This window comes from Equus przewalskii, chromosome 2 (assembly GCF_037783145.1).
Source record: "Equus przewalskii isolate Varuska chromosome 2, EquPr2, whole genome shotgun sequence".
Taxonomy (NCBI): Eukaryota; Metazoa; Chordata; class Mammalia; order Perissodactyla; family Equidae; genus Equus; species Equus przewalskii.
This window is the reverse complement of record NC_091832.1, coordinates 90,752,013-90,773,151: the sequence shown is the minus strand read 5'-3', so window position 1 is coordinate 90,773,151 and position 21,139 is coordinate 90,752,013. Positions and strand designations below refer to the sequence as shown.

The 21,139-nt window shown below is 41.4% G+C and overlaps 1 protein-coding gene across 2 annotated transcripts in view; it reads right to left on the bottom strand.

The window, feature by feature from the left end:
• Positions 1 to 21,139, bottom strand: part of TBC1D9 (TBC1 domain family member 9) — a 109,260-nt gene that overhangs the window by 38,346 nt on the left and 49,775 nt on the right. For both annotated transcript variants that reach the window (XM_008528545.2, XM_070609046.1), the window contains exons 3-8: positions 15,050 to 15,168; positions 8,336 to 8,564; positions 7,646 to 7,907; positions 5,654 to 5,861; positions 1,124 to 1,330; positions 28 to 198 (exon numbers count right to left, since the gene is read on the bottom strand). In XM_008528545.2, coding sequence (XP_008526767.1) covers positions 28 to 198; positions 1,124 to 1,330; positions 5,654 to 5,861; positions 7,646 to 7,907; positions 8,336 to 8,564; positions 15,050 to 15,168 — 1,196 coding nt within the window. The remainder of the gene's footprint in view (positions 1 to 27; positions 199 to 1,123; positions 1,331 to 5,653; positions 5,862 to 7,645; positions 7,908 to 8,335; positions 8,565 to 15,049; positions 15,169 to 21,139) is intronic.

The following is a 21,139-nucleotide window of genomic DNA, read 5'->3' as shown; positions in this document are numbered from 1 at the left end:
TTCCACGGAAGAGCAGGAGGCACCCACCAATTTCGGGTTGAATTCCTCAGGAGACCGCCGCCGATACATGGTCATCAGGGTCTGCGTGGCTGTGGGGACGCTGTTGCCGTTTAGGTTAAACTGGCGCTCTCCATCAGCATCCGAGCTCGTGCTTCTCTGGGGGCTGGAGGAAACAAGGCTGCTGGGCCGAGAATACACCTGCCAATGCAGAGAAGAAGAAGACACTGGAAGGGGCTGGGCAGTAGAATCTACTTCTTGAGTGTCCTCTGAACAGACACCAATAGCTATGTCATTGTTCCCAAGACATTTCCTGCTATGTGAAGAAACAGGACAAAGGCAGCAGGCCAGCATTTCTGGCAGGAATTAGACAGGTGCATGGGTCATACGCTACAGAGCTTCAATGTTCGAAACAGGGTTCCTCCATATTTTAGACATATTTTTGCAACAAACCGGTTGGGCATTTGCCTCTCTGATTAGCATGTATGCAGAGCATGCCAAGGTTAAATCTGCTGCTTATGGGACTGCCTCTCTCACCTCTTCTCTAGCTTCTGGTGCCTCAAAGATGCCCACATAAGCTTGGAGCAGGTGGACAGGGCCAGGGATGTTACTTGTGAGCTCACCATCTTTATAACATGTTTAAGCTGCCAATAACTTGCCCATCACTTGAGCTAGTCATATATCTTCCGGGGCTCTAGTTTCCCTGGATGTTGGTCGGGGGTCTAATTCAACAGGGACACAATACATATTTTATCATAATAAAATCATCATAATGTTGTTGTACTTCAGGTCTGAGACTTTACTTAGTGACCTCTGTAGCATTCCCATCAATGTCACTATATGAACCAGAGTCACTTGCTGTGTAACTAGGATAAGTTACTTCATAATTTCTTCAACCGTAAAACAAGACGGTTAGACCAGATATCTGTAAGGTTCTGTCCAGCTTTATGATCCCAAATACAAACTCCATGAGATTTAAATGAGATATTGCTCTGGGCATCAGGGTAGGTGGTTTATCTTAGCACAGCCACAAAGCCTGAAGATCAAACAAAATGGACAAGGAGGTGCACACTTCCAGGCAGAGCAATAGGACAAACCAGAACACCCACAGGTGTCTTCCACAGACCTCATCATCTGAACTGTTGTAGCTTCCTGCAAACTCTTTGTCCGAGTATATTTTGGAGGTCGTCTGTTGCAGGAAATCAGAGATCCTCTGTACTAGGAAGTCTCTATCTTTCAAATTGGCAAATAGGAAGGTCATCCTGTTCCTGGTGCTGATGGATAAAGGACTGGGGAGCACGCTGGAGCTGTCTGCCTTTTCTACAATTGTCACCTGAAAAGAAACATGAAACAAGGTGCTTTACTTTCCAGGGACTACCCAACAGCAGCCTATAAGCAGCACTAAAGAAGGAACACAGCAATTTTTTATTCTATAGAAACCACCCATTTTTATTGAAGCAAATTGAGATTCTTTGACTCTGTTCCAATAAATAAAACAGCTCATAACAAATCAAACTGGAGCTCACACCAGAAGCTGAAATCATCTTGTTGGTCTTTCTAAAGCAGTAGTTCTAAACTGGGAGTGATTTTGCCCCCTCAGGAGACATCTGGCAACATCTAGAGGCATTTTTGGTTTCACAAGCGGATGGTGCCACTGGCACGTAGTAGGTAGAGGCCAGGGATGCTGCTAAACATCCTACAGTGCACAGTGCACAGCCTGCCCCCAACTAAGTCTGGCCCAAGGTGTCAACAGTGCCGAGGCGGAGAAACCTTCTTGCGAAGGGATTCTCTGATTTTCATTAAAATTTCATGGAACCCTAAGAGAGAGGACTCGTAGCTGCTGCATAATCTAAGAGACAGAAAACAACCCATGATACTGGTTCCTTTTACCAAGCTTAATGTTGGCATGGGTTTCAAAACACTACCATCCTTCAAATGTCTCACTTATACTCCAGGGCTTTGCACCCTCACCTTCTACCACTTTCAAGTGTGAAAGGCTCGACTCTGCACAGACATGAGGTAAACAGCTTAACTGCAACCCTATCTGCACTGGCTGACTTTGTGTGTCTGGGTGTGTGTATGCACACAAGTGTGTATGCGCGGTGAGGTAAGTCGACCACATCAGGAGATAAGTGGGAGAGGGAGACATCTGTTTTAGTTCTGAACTGAAGACATACACTTGGTGGTTGATAATAGGATTTTCATCAACTGAGAACTAGGATAAATGCATTAAAACTTTTTTCTTTAGCACATTAGAAAAAAACCCTCAAGGCAAGTCCTAGATAAATGATTTACTTGCAGCAGCTCTGACTATATACTTAAAGTGTCTTTTCCTCTCTTTACTTCCACCTGCAAGCAGTCTAGCTTCATCTTTAACCCGTTCATCAGCATTTTCGCGTGAAATACATTTCCTCCTCAGCAGAACTTTAAAAACTTTTCTCCCCCATCAAGGCTAAGAAATCTATTGGAATTGCCTAAAAAGTTGCATGGTCCCCAAGTTCCAAAATGGGTATGGCAGAGATCTATAAAGGGAAAACTGCAGAATGTGATGTCTACTCTCAGATTTTATAAATACATATAGTTATATATATTTATATATTTTTAAAGGAATCCTCTGAAATACCTAGAGTTGCACATAAAAGCTTTTTTTCCTAATGCCAAAAAAACCAGGGAAACAGAAGAAACCCCCTCTTTATCATGAAAAGGATTTTCCCGTGACACTTAAGACATGTTAAACAATGCTTACTTTTAAAAGACCTATAAAAACTCCTTCCCCCAACAAATTTTTTTCTGATTCTTTTGATCACCACGTGTTGGGACTAAATGACAGATGCCAGGAAATGAAAGGTTCAAATTCTGTGCCTAAAACACAGACAGCCATGCGGCTCTTGATAAAGGCAAAGTGGAAAGTCCTTAAACTAGCTGGATCATGGAGATAGAAACAAGAAAGCTCCCACATAAAACAATGAATGTTCACAAGGGTTACAAAAGATTTTTCACTGATAAATGAGTTCTAGGAGAATTCTATCCCCATAAGCTTTGTGCCACCAGAAAAGGGTAACAGCTATAGTCAAGCATCCTACAGTACAAGAAGACAGATTTTCATTACCAACTTAAGCTATAAAATAGACTGGAATTTAATCAAATCTGGAGGTTTAATGTGGAACATGTGCAAGGTAATTTATGATTTAAAAAAAGAGACTTCATCTGGAAGCTCTCTCTAATGAGGAACCAAATCAATTCACTTTATCCTCCTGCTTTGCTGCCCCTCAGTGATGTCTTCAAAATCTATAGCAACGTGATTGTGTGTCAACATTTAACATCTGTCGACTTGGTCTACCTTAAGTCTATATGTGGAAAATATTGACCTGTAGTCAATATTTCAGCTTATTTATAAAAAATTAAATGAAACAACAAATCCTAGTGTACACAATCCTAAAAGCGGCCATTCCAAGTAGAATGTAACATTTCCATGGAGGCTCCTGGGGATGAATCAGCTTAACTCAGCTGTGGAAGGTACCCAGTTCATGGAGAGACCACTCTTTACTCAAACAGACCGCGGATGGATGGTGGAGGCCCTCCTGCCATGCTTTTCTGTTGTTGTGGTTACCGAAAGGTAATAAAAATTACATCAAGTCCTTTGCTTCTTCCATTAGCCGGGGTTAAAGATCTACTGTTAATATACCTCAGTGATTCATCAGGTTACAGGGAGGGGTGCTGCTGTCTCATTGAGCATTTCTTTAAAGCCGCATCCTCCAGCCACAACATGCTAATTTCTAAATGCTTCCTCTGCTACTGTCCCTCCGTCAATTTGCCCTGGAACATGACTGAATTATATCTGCCCTACTACCTATTAAGGAAAACTGGCAAGCAGAAGATGGGCTGAGAATATCAATCACCCTTCTCTCAGTGCCTCTGAGCTCTCACTGTTGCATTTACTCTAAATCATACTAAAATGTAAACAGAGCTCACTGGACCTAAACCTTGGGAGACAGTGAGCCAGAGAGCAGACGTCTTGACAACGGCTTCCAGCCCTTCTCTGCTCCTCACTTCCTTCTGGATAAACAGTGATGACTCGCTCAGATTCATAAACGGCACATCCACGGTACATTCTTAATCCCCGAATGGGCTTCCCTAGCCATTCCAGGTAACTCTGCTTTACCACATTCCAGTAGTACTTGACGAAGAAAATTAAGTTTAGTAAGAGTCTATGGCAAAGAAGGTAAATTTGCTGGAAAAAGTTCTGAAATCCATTTCAGAGCCTAACGTAAGTTCTGATGAATTATGCATCTCACAATTCACCCCCAAGAACAAATCCTAGCCTCAAAATGTATTATAATACCACGTTTGCTTACCCTATAAGAAGGAGAACTAATTTGTCAATTGAATCATTTATTATGGGGAATCTTAACAAAGAGTCAGTCTTATTTAAATAACCAAAGCTTCTAACAATCTTAACTTCCAGAAAAGGACTAGGGTAGGTTGAAAGTTGCCAGGTTAGAAATTGCAGGGCTGCCAAACCCTGACATCCTAGCTGGAGTTTCTTCTCAACCCCAAACCTCACACAAGGACCGGGATAACCTATCACTGTGAAGACATGACAGAATCATCTTCACCCCAGATACAGTAATATTTCTTTAGTCTTGATTTTGCATGACAATCCATCTGGGACTTTATTAAAATACAGATTGTAAAGCTGCAGAGATTCGGAGTCAGAAGATACGGGGTGGGCTGAGGGGTCTACCGCTGTGGCCAGCAGCCTGGGTGGATCTAAGGCAGGGAATCAGCAGACCAGATCTGAACAACACTCGGCTTTCTGATTCACAGCCTAGACTGTCTCCTTTACACCAGGGTGCTCTCTCTCGGGATGTGAGCCAGGCTTCATAATCACATTTCCTAGTTTCCGAATTTGATGCTTTGACATCCTGGGGCCTTGCTGACCTTGGGAGGGCCAGCCCTCCCAGAGTTAGCCAACTCCTAGAGATAGTAAAGAACTCACCTTGGAGCAGACTTTCATATGCAAACCAACCAATCCAGAGCCCACAGCCCAACTACCTGCCTTATAGGCTCTCACACTCAGGGCCACTATTCACCTGCCCTAATCACCCCAGGGCCAGATACCAGACAACTAGGGACAGCCTCTATGCCCCAGAGTCCCCTGAAATTATCCAAGCTAGCCAATCCTAAACCTGTTCACCCTGCTTTCCCTGTTTCTTCTCTGGAAATCACAATAAAGGCTCTTGCCCACATTTTCCCCACTCCCTCTGTCTGCTGACTGACCCTGGTGCTTCCCCATGTGGTCCCCATGGTGTGACATGGTCCCCATGGCATGGCATGCCCCCTCCTAGTGGGATCTGCGAGGAAAACAAACTACCTTTTCAATGGCAGTCATCTCCTGATTTGTTGGCCTCACCATACCTGAATGATAAAATCTCCCTTTATAAACACCAGGCTGCCGCTGGAAGAAGAGATCCTGCAGGTCCCACAATCACTTAGAGCAAAGACAACACATGAAAGGGGAGCAAGTGCCATCAAAGAATTATGAACATTCATGTACGGTTAAAAGCCAACGAACTGTTGGTAAAATATTACTGGCTCACATAGAAAAGTATTACAAATGAAACTCTTAAAACGCCCGTTTTTGCCTGACACTTACCTCACGGAGTGGGATAATGAGGCTACATAAGTTCTCCTCCTTGCTCATAAAGCAGATGTAATTTGTGGACACAAACATCTGCCCCAAAATGTGCATTTTGTTAAACGGAGTCCAGAGGGTGCAGTCTGTGTGGCCGTCTAATTTTTCATCTTTGGGCAGCCGGAAAAGTGCACGGTATCTCTCACTCTTTGCCCTGGCATCAAGATCACTAGAAAGCAACAATAATAAGTCATCTCACCCAAGAGAAATGTTTCAATACCTTCAAAATGACGCAGCAATGGAGGTTCCCCAGCCCATCTTTCCCCTCCTTGATCTTGCCAGACTTATCCCTACCTTCCTGGCTTTCTATTGGCATTAACACCAACCGATGACCCAAAAGTACAACAAAATTATTTTAACATATTTAGGTCCCTTGTGTAGCCATTTTACAATCAATCTGTACATGTTAAAGAATCTTAGGAAAACTAGGCCTGGACAGGAAATTCATTCTTATTCAAAGGACTACAATAATTAGTTCTAAAGAGATTATTACATTTATACCTACCCAGAGCCACTTTTAGGGCCTTATCTTTTAAGACAGACCTAATGAGAATGCAAACAAGCCACATGAATCTGCCAGCCATCACTGTCCACCCTGAACAGACAACAAAATTTCCTGAAACACAGATACAACACGCCTCTTGGACAACTTGAGTTTGCAACTTCAGCTGGGTCCTCTAGTGACTACAATCTTTTCCATAATGAGTTCCTTTTTCATATACATCAGGTTGTTGTTTAAATCTGTCCCCTCAAGTTTCTACCCAACCTCAGCCCCTTCATGGTCTAGTTTCTGGCTTCACAGAGAAAAGAGAGGCTATGAAGCAGTGCCTCCTTCCACTTTCCTCCCTTCTATCTCCAAAATTAACTCCATCCTCACCTATTCTTATTTCCTTTCTCTGTTTCAAAGGCAGAGGAAACAGCACACATAAATCCATGCCCTATAAGATGTCACTTTTAAAAATTACTCATTTTCTTATAGCTTTGTCTTTATGCTCCATCCTGTCCCTGTACCTACCCTCACCACCAAACTCTTCCCATCTGCCTACTTCATTCTATCCTATGTTCAAATCTTTTACATTCTAGAAAGAGGAATCCCCCCTCCTTTACTATTGAATTTCTTGAAAAGGCAGTCTACACTTGCATATTTCCTTTTCCTTGCCTTTCATATGCTGTTTAACCTGCTGCATTAACACCATCCATCCTCCACCACTCTATTGAGACAGGTCTCAAATCAACAAAGTCTTCTTCATTGCAGTGACCTCATGTCAGGTTCCAACCACCAGCTGTACGCCAATAATTTCCAATTCCATATATCTTACTGGACCAATCTCCAACTCAATGTCTTGCAGGCAACTCAACGTGATCAAAACTGAGCTCTCATCTCCCTTGGACTTATTATCCATCTCAGTTAGGGGTAATTCCATGCACACAGTCACACTTTAGAGCATCAATTTTTCCCTCACGTCTTGTGAGCTCTACTCCTACATCCAGACTTCCAGGCTCTCTGCAGCCTCTCCTCATCCCAGGCCCTGCCACGTTCCAGACATGTGATGGATTACTTCTCTCTGGACTCTTCCCTTGAGCTTCCCCCAGCATGTTATTCCCTCTGCCTGAAATATCCATCCTTCTGAATTTACAGAGGTAACTTCTACAATCTCTTGAGAGTCCAGCTCCAAGCAGCCTCCACTGAGAGGCCTTTCCCATCACTCTGCCCCATCTCCTCATGTGTGCGCCCATGGCACTCTGCTCACAGGACCAGAAGAGTTCCCATCACACTGTACTGGAGCTGGTCATCTCTGCCTCACGTACAGAACTGGAGTGCCTCAGGCAGTCTTTATCTATATCCATAAAAGTGCTCAGAACCCTTGAAGTTGTTCAGAAAGTTAAACTGCATAAATGAATGGATGGGTTTCTTGCTTCTAAAGTCTGTAAGACTCGGTCTTGGTCACCTACCGTTTTAGAGCAGACACTTTTTTAGGAGATTTCTTTTTCAGTTTGGGCAGGGATCTATCCTGTTCAAACCCTTCATTGTCCAAGAGTTGCCTCATGGCTATGTTGGCGAGCTGCTCCATTAACTTGAAGGTCTCGTTGATGTTGAGAAATACAGAGAAGAAATGTTCACTGGACCTTGTGCTCACTTTGATCACATCAGGCAGGAGCAGCGTGGCGTTCTTCTCAAGCTGAGTGATGTCCACCCACCGGATAACCAGCTTGGCTGAGCACAGGGAACAAGGCTAGGTCAACACCTGGCTCCTTAAAATCCTTTCAAGATGCTGCAATCCCACACCTCCACCCCCCAATCTCGCTCAACTCCTTCGAGTTTGTGTGCCCATATTTATTGTTATTTTGTTAGTTTTAGGAGACAAATCTGGACCATATAAATTCTGAGTTCATAATCATTACAGATTTAAGTCCATGTCTGCTAAATTAATTATACCTTTGGTGAATCTTTATTCCTTAATGACCAATTTCTTTACAAATACTGGACCAAAAATAATTGAATTCATTTGTTACATCATCAAAAATAGGGCTGACTCAGTTTTAACTACAGATTTATTGTTGGTATTTTAATGTGATTTGTGAGTTCAGGGCAAACCTCAGTAGACTTTCCAAAGCTTCCCTCTGAAATGCTAGCCAACTTACCTTCCCTTCCCATAAGAAAAGAATAAAAGCAAAGGTGATTAATACTGAGGTACATCCAACCCTGACGGGGAACCTTCCCCTTCCAGTAGCTGCAAGAGTAATAGTTGACGAGTTTCTCTTCCTCGGGCATCCCGAACAGCCTATGGAATTTCACAATGGCTTCTTTAAACTTCTCTGTGTCATCATCTTCCTTCACATCATTGATTTTGTTATACTCTGCAATGATGCCCTAAGCAGGGATAAAGCATAAAGCATACAACTGCTATTAACGTGACTAGAGGTGCTTTGTTCCTTATGCTGTACATATCAGAAAGGAAAAAACAATTTTTAAGGTTACAATTAAAAAAAAATTGACGAATTATTTTCAAAGCCAATCCCCAAGTTCTAAGTCGATCAACAAGTAGCATGTGTGTACTAAAAGATTTTGACATGACAATATAGATTTTATTATCTGTTTATTGGTGGTGATCATTTTGTTCAGTTCACTTAAAATGAAGCCCCTAGTTTTACATCACAAATGAGGAGATGTAAAGATTTTGCTAGTTTTACTACTTTTCCTAGCTTATCGTGATAGAGTCACCCCAAAGGTCAACTTCTGCTTTTCTCAAAAATCAACAAAATTCCATCATGAATAGAAAGGGAGGAAAGAAAGATCAGAACACATCAATAACTGATGCTTGGCCACAGATCTACTGTCCCAGGGCCATGAATGACATCAGGGAACCTAGAAATTGCAACAGCAACCATCTGAACAGAAAAGGGGTGAAGATGAGAGCAAAAATTATATTAGATACAAATTTTGGACAGCAAATGAAATATCTGCATAGCAAGTGACTGGCTTAATCTACCGTTTAATCATTATCGTAGCTTGAGAAGCCATTTCATTGTTATCCTCTGTAATCCCCTGAAAATTGGCTTCTACATATATCTGTTGATAGAAAATGCTTCCTTGAATTCCACGTTAGACTTTGTAATCATCAAATCTCTCTCACCTCATCTTCATTTTCTCTGATCTCAAGGTAGCATTGGAAAAGCACAAGCTTTCAAGCATGTTTAAGTCTTGGCTTCAGATTCCAACAGCATCATTGCATATCTGTGTCAAGTTGGGTAACCTCTTGGATTCTCCTTGATACGACTGAGGCCTCCATATTCCAAGGACAGAAAAGTACAAATGCCTCATATCTAGAATTCCTGCTTTCGACTCCTATGCTTCCAATACATCCTGGATGCTCTCTACAAATTCATTTTCTAAAACTTATTCTGACTACAAAATTCTTATTATCAAAATCCTGAGTGGTTCTCTACTATCAACAGCATGAAGTCCAAAATTCTAGACCATGCACATTTTTGATCCAACCACACTGCAACCTTTTCTCTCTCACTATACTACGTCTGACAAAAATTCCCCATTTGTAATTCTGCCCCAGCCACCCTGAGGCACCCTCAGGGCCTGAATATGTCATTTGTGTGCTTTCCCACCTTCTTGTCTGTGGTCCTGATGCTCTGTGTGCCAAAAATCTAAAGTCAGACTGTTCTCTGTCTCCTTAATCCTACTAAGCCCAACGTCTGGTCCAATTGCCACCTCCTTGTGAACCTTCCCTCAGATAGGATTCCCCTTCCTCACATTAAGTGCATCGTGTACTGAAATGACTTGCTAGAATTTTATTTTTACTGCTAGATCTTTCACCCCTGTTGCCAGCAGTTGCGATAATGAGTAATGGCAAGAGGGATGGCTTTACTCTTCCATAATCTCTGTCACCATTCAATTCTAGTAAAAAACAAACATATAAACAATAACCATAACAGCAAATAGTGGGTCTGCTATGTAACACAACCCCAAGACAAGTCTCCAACCTATTCTTCTAATAGGAAACCACCCCTTAGCTCCTCTACACAGTCCAGGAATTACTTCATAGCGTCCAAACTGGTAGCCCCTCCAGTGTCTTTCCACACTCTGATCTATTTTGTATGGCCACTTTCCGAAATAGAGATCTCACAATAGCATTCTTGCCTTAAAAATGTCCAAGGCTATATCAGTGAAAGAGGGAAAAAGTCCAGTCTGGGTCTCATGCCATAAAACCCCATCTCAATCTGCCCAAATCAACTTTTCCAGGTTAGGCGTGAAAATCACGTTCTTTGTGACACTAACCCGATCCTATATGAGGACTAAGTATTCTCACCTCTATGTTCTCTTAATTCCTATGTTGGCTGAAAATATTCTGTTTATATGTCCCTCTTCCACTAAATATGAGTTCCAAAGATAAAGATAGCATCTTAAACGGTTTTTTATCACCCGTAACTAGCATCTAAAAGATATTCACTAAAAGATTAAGTGGGTATATGTTGCCTTTCCAAACTAGAATGTATCTTAAGTGCCATATCTTAGCCTTTATTGTGTCCTCCAGAGTTGCAGATTTCTAAATGTAAAATTGTTTAAGAGTTAGCAACCCTTGGGAAATTAAGTACCAAGTTGCTGAGTCCTGCTCTTGAGTCACACGGGAGGGCTCTATGGCTGGCACGGGAAGTAGCAATATACTTCCCTGAGAGGATCTAAGATAAGGTTGTTTCCTCTAATTAGTTTTGACATGGCTCCACTGAGAGAATAGAGATGTTGACTTTGATGGAGCTTAGGGGAGATCCATATTTGGACCTAGGTAAGCAGACTTTGGCAGAATGCTTATTAGGGAACTTTAGACAACCAGGAGGCAGCAGGAGGGTCCTGGACCTCTGGATGGGGAGAAGAAGCAGCTAGTTCAGAGGGAAAATCTTTCCCAGTTGGCAAATTTACCTACAGTCAATATGACATTTCAAAGTTATCAGTGCCTTTAGAAGGGGATCAGAATATATATAAGAATGAAAGAAGAAATAAATGAATGAATCGATTAAAATGCTGAATGAGAACCCTGTAATAAGAAGTAGCAATTGGGTCACTAGGCAATCCCAATGGCCAACCAACTCAGAGTAAGCCTGGAGACTCTCAAGTGGGCTAACATGTGCTCTTCTCCGGGACCACTGGAGTAGGGCTCTCACCTAAAGTCAGAATAAGGAGAATATTAGCAGGGAGCAACGTATAACAAACCAAATGATACCCATATGTTTTCAGTAGAAAAACATTAAGTTCAGACTGTGCTATCTAAAAGATCTACTAAAAATCGCACTTCTACTATGCTCATTTAAATTTTCAAAAGAAAATATTTTTAAATATAAGAAGATTCATGAGGATATAGAACTGAGACACATCACTCTGAAACACTCTGGGGTCTAATACACTAATATCAACAGACCAGGCCTTGCCAACTAATTTTAATATTAATGATAATACTCCCCATAAGGCTCCACTCCGAACTTCCTGACCTCTAAGAAAAGAGAGGGTCTAGAATGCTGAATCTCGTTTTAGTTTGCTGTAATATTTTAGCTAGGTGGACTGGATGATGGGACGGAGTATCTCCTTCCTGTATGTTCTCCATAATATAAAATGGGTCACCGTGGTTCTAGACAACAGCCCCAAATATCTCTGGAAAATTACTATGATCTAAATATGCGGGATGTTCAATATAAATTTATATATGCAAAGGGCATTGACAGGTAATTCATGAAAAGGGGAAAGTTAACTTAGCAAACAGGAAAAAATGTTCAACTTCATAATCAATCAAAGACAGAAAATTAAAACAATAAGACACCCACTTTTCCCTGTTAAATTTGGAAAACCATTTAAACAACTATAATGCCAAAAGTCAGCAATGGTGCAATCGCACAGGGATTCTAATATTCCAACAATATCTACTACTATTTAGCCCAGTAACCAATATTTTGTAATCTATCCCAAAGGAAAAAAACAAAAACTACAGGAAAAGTTCTATGAACAAAATTGTTCACTGTATCTTTGCTTGTGCCTGCCCCCACTATCTAGAAGCTAAGGAGATACTGAGAAAGAGAGGAATGGTAAGGTCAATTATGGGACAACAATAACAATTAAAAATTATATAACAATATAGTAGATAGTGGTCAAGGAAAAAAGATGTGATACAAAATTATACATACCGTGAGACTATTATGATAAAACGCATACTAGAAATTTAGAAAGAAATACACAAAATGTTATCTAGGGTGTTTGGATTATGGCTGCCTCCTCAATTAATTATTACATTTATAATTTATAAAAGTTAATTAAATCTCAAAACAAATTTGTTGGTTCTCTTCATTATTGGACAATCCGTGAATGCTTAAACCATTCATTTGCACATGAATGACATTCTTTCACACATAATTGCATTAATAGCAATTCCTTCCTCATAATTGGTTTCAGGGGAATTAAATCTGACATTTTTGGTGTAATGAAACGGTGAGAAGAATGGCTATCTGACATAATTTGTCCTTGATTTATTTTTCTGGGTTTTTCCCCCCTCCTGGCTATTATCACTTCTAAGCTTCCGTTTCTTCCTATAGTTCTTTATTTGTACCTTTTTTCCAAAGATGATAACATTTGAGGGAGGACTAGGAAAAGGTAAGTGAGAACCTCAATAGTGGCTCCTGGATAGAGAAGATGCTTCATGTCTGTACCACACCAATCGGCTGCCCGCTTTCAACCAGATCCTTCAACGTGATCAAACTAGGAATCCTCAGACTCTCTCCATTTACACTACTTCCCAGAAATTCAGATACACCACTGAGAAACCAAATGAAGATGTTATAAAATCTGATTGGTTTTAATAATATAACAACTCTCAATTATTAAAGAAAGAACTTTTTGCCTGTAAGTTTCCAGCTCCTCCTACCTTCACACTGGTCCTTTACAATGTCTCCCCCCTCTCATTTTTATCTCCTTCACTACTCTTTTAATCTCTTTAGTAAGGATAGAGTAACAGACTTAAATCACCAATCTTGAAGCAGGGATAAAAGATTCATTCTGAGGAGTAAGGGGTGGGAGTAAGGAAGAAGTCAGTATTACCATATGTACTTTCATACTATTCAGTCCTCACCAATTTTTTGTGGCCCAGTTAAAATTCAGCTCTCTCCTTCAAAAACATCAGACTCTAAAGAACAATGAGATTCCATTTGTACTCTTTTCCTTCTTTTTCTGAGTATAAAACTATTACATGTTCATGTAAAAGTTTAGGAAAGTAGAAGAAATAAAATAAAAATCAACCGTTCTGTGGAATTTTAATGAGAAGCACGCTGGCAGATCACTTCCCAGAACTCCTCCTTAACCTGGGTGAAAAAAAAGGCTTTCTCACTATGACTAAAGCTCCAGATGTTATAGTAGAAAGAACTGCTAATTTTGACTAGATAAAAAATTTAAACTTTGCACAGCAAAAGCTAACATGAGCAAAGTCAAAAGACAAATGACAAACAGAGAAAATATCGATAACATATGTCATCAACAAAGGGCTAATGGCCATTATTTTAAAAAACTTAAAAATTAAAGAAAAATAAGACCGAAGTCCCACAGAAAAGAGGCAAAAGACAATAAGCAGACAAAAATGGCCCTGCGACATATGAAAAGATGTTCGATTTCACTCATAAATGAGGCAAATACAAATTAAAACAACACTAAAATATTTCTCCCCCATCAGACTGGCAAAAACTCAAAAGGTTGGCAATCCGCCTTGTTGGAGAAGCTGTGGAGAAACAGGACCCCCGCTCCCCCGCCCTCCCCGCCCCGGCCCCCGGCCCCCGGCCCCTGACCACCTGACCATGCCAGTGGGGATGTAACATGCACAACTCCTGGGATGGGGAACTTGGCAACATTCAGCAAAAGAACACAAGCATTTACCATTTGACCTGGCAATCCCACTTCTACCAGTTTATCTTAAAGATACAATGCCAACAACACAAAGATACATATGCATGAATATATATACGAAGCATTATTTATAATTGGAAATTATAAATTATAATTGGAAACTGACTAAATGTCCAAGCATAGGAGACTGGCTGAATTACCTATGGTGCGTATACACATAACACGCAGCTTCAAATAATGAACTAAACGCAACATGGGGCCCTAGACTGGATCATGGAATAAAAAAAGGCCAAGAAGTGGAAAAACTGGCACATCCAAATACAGCTTGTAGTTTAGTTAACAATGTTGTGTCAATGCTAATATCTTAGTTTTGATAAATGTCTCATGGTTATATAAGATGTTAACATTCGGAGAAGGTGATTGTAGGGTCTGAGGGAATTCTCCCACCTATCTTTGCAGTTATTCTGTAAATCTAAACACTATTTCAAAATAAAAAACAGAACTATTAAAATGAAAAACCAGGGGCCGGCCCCGTGGCCGAGTGGTTGAGTTCACGCACTCTGCTTTGGCGACCCAGGGTTTCACCAGTTCGAATCCTGGGTGCAGACATGGCATCGCTCATCAAGCCATGCTGAGGTGGCATCCCACATGCCACAACTAGAAGGACTCACAACTAGAAATACACAACTATGTACCAGCAGCTTTGGGGAGAAAAAGGAAAAATAAAATCTTAAAAAAAAGAAAAAACACCACTACCACGTGGACAATGTCAGTGAACTTATGTGAGTGTCACCCAGGAGCTATTAAGTGAAAAAAGCAAATGCAAAGGAGCATACATACATGAAGTTTTATGTGTATGAATTAAAGACAAATAAGAAAAATACATATATCTGCTCATTTTCACAACTTTTCCGTAAGTTATAAATTATTTCCAACTAAAAAGTTTAAAAACAAAACAAAACACCCACTACCTGTATTTTTCCTCTCACAAATGTGGTGATATCATTCTCATTTTCAAAGATGGAGAGTGTCTGCAGGAGATTCTGCTCAAGCCATTCCCAGTGTTCAGTGATTTCTTTTCTGGAACCACCTGTACGAATGTAACAATGATAAAAATAAATGTCAGAATTTAAAAGATACATAAAAAACCAGACTCACTTCATGCATATTCAATACCATTGAAGGAGACTCGTTCTCACAACTCTGCCTTTAAATGCTTTCTCTCCTCCAGAGGAGACACACACAAGACACTTACAGATGTAGAAACCCAAGAGTAAGAGCGGTGTTACAGTCAACTCTGATCAGGCGAGTCCAAAAACTTTTCAGACACTGTTTCAGGTTAGAAGGCAGGAACATCTCTCCCATTCTGGTTTCTGGACTGGAAGTTTAGCACCACCCTCCTCTTTTCTCCCTCCTAGAACCTGCACTTGACAGGGTAACTGAGACCTTGCTAGGATCCTACGTTACGGTTGTTAAGCCACAACAATAGGAGAGCTTTGGTACGCCACTGGAGACCTGATGCAACCCCCTCCTGTAATGGGCAGAAAATGATCCTCCCTCACTTCAATTATGAATGAGATGTGAAAATGGACTATCGCTGGGGAATAGCAGCCTGGCTCTCTGGAGCACGGCTGCCTTGAGATGTAAAGGGATGAGGTCATCCTTACCAGCTCAACCAAGTCACTGCACTTCAGTCAGTAACAAGAAGCATAGGCGCCTCGCCTGGCAACCTGCAAATTTAAACACCCTTTGCCTTGTACAACCGCAGCACCTCTCTCTGCTCACAAGGGCGTAACGGGGATGATGTCAGGATGTGCTTGTAAAGACACTGGAATAAATTCTCTTCCTTTTTTCCCTTGCTCTGGGATTGTTAACAATCTTGCAGAAAAAGTGTTTTATAAATCATCCATAAATCATATACATAAAATGTATGTACTATTCATTCCAGAATTAAAGAATGATTTTGTGATGCCACTGATTCGTCCTTTAGGCCTCTGCTTAGATTTCCAAGTTATCTTTTAACTGATTTCTTAAAAATGTCTTCTCTCTGTTCTTTGTCACAGTCATTCCATATACCTCAGAATCTCACTCTGACTCCTGACAAAGAAAGGTGGCAGACACAAATGTGTCTACCAGGATACTAAGAACTACAGTCGCTTCATGGGGCCAGCCCGGTGGCGCAGCAGTTAAGTTCGCATGTTCTGCTTTGGTGGCCCAGGGTTCGTCAGTTCGGATTCCGGGTGCGGACATGGCACCATTTGGCAAGCCATGCTGTGGTAGGCGTCCCACACGTAAAGTAGAGGAAGATGGGCACGGATGTGAGCTCAGGGCCAGTCTTCCTCAGCAAAAAGAGGAGGATTGGCAGCAGATGTTAGCTCAGGACTAATCTTCCTCAAAAAAATAAATAAATAAAATCTCTTCGAGAACGAGAGACAGGCTTGAGGGGTTTCAGACCCACTGTGCACAAAGGCAAAGCAAAACAAAATCCAAGTTCATTGTCTTTTACTTTAAGCCTAAACACCAAAATTGCCTAGATGGAATGCTTACGTAGAAGATGCAAAGCAAATTTCTGAGTAGAGAGGCAGCCCCAGGAAAACACTAAAGAATAAGAGAGTCTGTAGTTCTCCATGGGCATTTTCATGGCTCACTTATTCGGGGCCACAGTCAATCACATGTAAAAGCAATCAATGACTCTATACCACGAGGCCATGGCAAGAGCCAGAATGCAGGATGCCTGGGTCCCCCTCCCTCTCTGTCTCAAACACTTTACATGTAAAGTGGAGACAAATGAAAAACAAAACAAAACTCTTACCTATCTCAGAGCGATGCTGTAGAAATTACAAGGAATAATGTCCACAGATACACTTTGGAAGGTAGAAAACACTTTTTGGATGCAAAACACACAATGCCGATTTGGAATATTTAGGGAATGAGTCATTTTGGAGTTTGCTTTAAAAGAGAAAGCTTTAAAAGATTTTAGACTTTAAAATTTTAAACAGTCATTGGAAAATTTTCTAAAACATACAGCTCCCTTCCTCGTCTGTAAACAGGTCACTACCATCACCAGCTGTGACTGGCTGGGATCTACAGATAGAGCCCTGTCCAAAGTAAATGCCAACCATGCGCCTTCCACCCACTGTCCCATCTGTGCTTGTTGGCACTGTCAGCTATATGCACCTTAGGACAGAGGCACTCCTGGGGACCCATGAGACTGCTGAGCTTCTGCAGGCCCATCAGGCACAATTTCCAGCACCTGATTTTGCCTCTCCTCCAATCCTGCCTATGATGATCACAGATGTGCCTTCCAGAGGCTGGCTGTCACACATGCCCTTGGCTCAGCCAGGGCAGTCTGGCTGTTGACTGGTACCTCATCGTGCTCTGCCCTTTACCAGGTAGTCATACCAGGTACCTGACTGTGGAGTTGCTATTACACTGGCCGTGGAATCCAACCACAGTTCAACCTCACAATTCTTCAGTTATCCTGGATAGAAAGCCCATTGCTACAGGACCTAGGGCAGAACAGGTTTGCCTTCAGCTTTGCACATGCTGTCTTCAGTTTTCCTTAGGCACATATTCACATAAGTACACCCTCCCCACACACACACCCAGGGTAGAAATAGTGTATGCATGCATGCATTCACTCAATAAACATTTATTCGTACTTCCAATTTTCATGGGTATCATACGAAGACCTACATGGCTGATCCCCGTCTTCAAGTAACCATCTGAGCACTCTTGTATTGAAGTTCAGGTTTACTATCCACATTGTTTCCCCATCTATTGTCTTCTCTGCTGCCCCAGGACCTCCCGCTCTCCACCCTGCCCCATGGTCCACCACTTCTATCACCTCCACCCTCCACGATCTAACGTCATGTTCACCACTGGCTCTCTACCTCTCACTGCCTGGGATGTACATCTCCACATTTCTGTCTTTGCTTATCACCACTGGCCTCCCTCCTCCTGCTGCTGCCTGTATAGTTTCTCTTCTAGCCTCCATGTCCTATTGCTTCTCGCACGCATGTCAGTGTCATATGAAAAGGCTGGCCTTTCAGAGTTGTCACCAGCCACTCACTGCCCCCATGTATAGGAGAGGAGCTGGGATGGCAAATCTCAGTATCCTTAGGTCTTCGACTCTTTCAGCTTCCTTGGCACTTTGGGCCTGCTTCTGTACTACCAAAGAGGTTCTGGAAGTTTCTTCTGGCTACATCCAGACCTAAGATTCCAAAGTTCCAAAAGACTGGGTTCTAGATAGGGAAGAACTTGGTATACCATTGCATGAAACCATTATCACCATATACTATCTGAGGAAAGAAAAAGACGCAAATGCCATCAGCCAATGGTAGTTTCAGGTAACTACGGATTCCTGTTTATACTCAACAGATACATCCCAGGGAGAGTAATGTAAATGCACCATTTACATTTATATTTACTGTGCAAATGCACTATATTCTCTGAATGTTTCCTAAATGCACAAAGAATAAATGAGGACAGGTGTTCCAGGCTCCAGGTTCTGGAGACTAGAATTATGAGGACACCCATAAGGCAGAGCTGGATTCCCTCCCCAAGCAGACGCGACCAATTCTGAAGATGCCAATCTAGTAACAATTATTTCTGAAAGCAGGCGTCTACTTGTGTCCACTTCTCACCCTAGAACAAACAAAGGGTCCATGTCACCTCTCGGAGAACAAAGCACAAACATCCTACTAACAGTGTGAGAGCAGCTGTCGCTTTTGCTGGACCACTCTTTAGGAACGAGCGAGACTCCAGAGGAAACATGTTGGAATCCCACGTGTTCCTCATAAATGGCTCATTCCTTTCTCAAGAAAATAAGCACAAGTGCTGCAATATTTAAGATCTTGGAACTTTTCTTTTGTTATTGTTTAAAGTGAGACAGCATGAAGCTCTTGCCGTGACTGAAAAGGGACGGGTCTATTTACCCAACAGTTTGAGCAAAATGGGTTAGACGCTCAGAAGAGAAAGGAAGGGCTTGGCTGTCGACTTTCTGGGAAGGCTTCATTTACGGAGATTCAGCAGGAAAAACAGGCTGACCCGACTGTGCAATCAGCTGGAACAACAAAGAAAGCTGGTGCCAGGAACGGGAATCCTTCAGGAAACCCGAGTGAAAGCGTTCTGCTCTGGTAAAAACTAGAGCAACCCTCGATGGGCTTAAGGTGATTTAGAAATTAATTTTGGAAAAATGGGAATCTTTATCGTTCAGAGTGGTTTTTTTTTAGAATACTAGCCACAGGTCCTGTGTACATATCTGAGCAAAATTTAAACATTATTTATGATGAGGAAAAATACTAAATTATCCTCATTTCTCATCTAGTTTGAAACGTATCTTAAAGCACATAAAGTCTATCTGACATAAAAAGGAAGAAGTATTAAGATGGACCCACGCATTGATTCTATTGCATCTGGCCTCTGAGGATTAAGGACAAAGGTTTAAGGCCCCACTGATAGATATTTAGTGGATATTTCTTTGCAATGCACGATTAATAATAAATTTTGGTTTTGAAATTATCTCACTGACTTAAAAAACTAAATTCCAAAATAACTAAGACGGTAAATTTTCACTGATCAAGATTGTGTGTATGCACACGTGTAAGTATACATTTGTGTGTACATGCAAAAACAAAAACCACACATGACACAGCAGAAAACAAAACAAAGCAAAACAAACCCACAAAACCTCCGGGGGATTAAAAAGCAACCAACCTAGTATTTGCAGATACCAAAATGGGCCTTTGGATCCCAGAGCTGATCAGTCTTCAAACGAATAGCACTTGAAGCTACTTAAACAAAGGGAACCAGGTGACAGGATCATCTATTTTATGGCCTTATCCAAACACCACCTTAGCCACAAAGATAATAATTCTGAAATTTAAATCCCAAATGAAGGCAGCAGTAATACTCAGTACACTAGAGTAACCCCTATTGTCCCTGTAGTATTTACAAAGCTACCATTGTACTCTCCACACGCAGAAAAATGACAAACTTGTATTTGGAGAGGGCAAAAGATAAAACCCAAAATCATATGGCGATTTGAAACATTTCTAGAAACAAAAGGGAGATTTATGTTTTAAAAGTCCACAGCTAATTAAAGCTATAATTATAAACAGGTTAAATAGAAAGGTAAAGAGAATGTTATCTCCTATTTGTGCTGACCAACGCTAGGCGTCATGCTTTCACTTTGGACACGTTATCACAGGTCATCTCACAGCCATCATATGAGTAGGTCCAGTTACAATGCTTTTACAGACGAGGAAACTGAGGCTTTCATATTTCCATGAAATCAAATTTAAATTTTTCTGGCTTCAAAACCTATCCTCTTAATTGCTACACTTTACCACTTCCTGATGTATTTGTAAGTGTGGTAAGTATGACTAGAGGTGAGGTTATCTGGAGTAATAAGGAGCCTGGTTATCAGGGAAACAATTTTACACAATGGCTCAGAACACAGACATTGATGTCAAAAAAGTACACCTGGTTTCCAGTCCCCACCATGCCACATACTAGCCTCGTGACCATGGGTAAGTTACTTAACCTCTCTGTGCTTCAGATTCTTCATCTATAAAATGTAGTTAACACCACCTACCACAATGATTTGTGCTGGAGTCTAAAGACGATAATATATGTAAAGTCTTTAGCGTAGGTCTAGAACACACAAAGCACTAAATAAACACTTACGTTTGCTATTATCATCATAAACCACAAAACGCACAGATCTCATCTTGAAGTGTGATGCAGAAGATATTCCTAGCTTCTGATGTCAGGACACTATGAAATCAGCTGTTTGTTGCCTAACATACATCCAGCAGAAATCTCTCTGGCCCTGGCACCAGTATGTTTGGATTGCAAACTGTACATATTCCTGAAGTCAGGCATGCCTGGAAGCACTCCCTGTGTAACTGTTAGAAGCTTCTCACATAACTCTGCGGGTCGTCTCTCACAGCCCATCACAATATGCTCACAGCTTTAGGATCACTTTGAGAAAAGGGAGGCCCAGGTAGCTCACCCAACCTTGGCAGTAAGAACCAGTGGTTAATGTCCTTATTTTA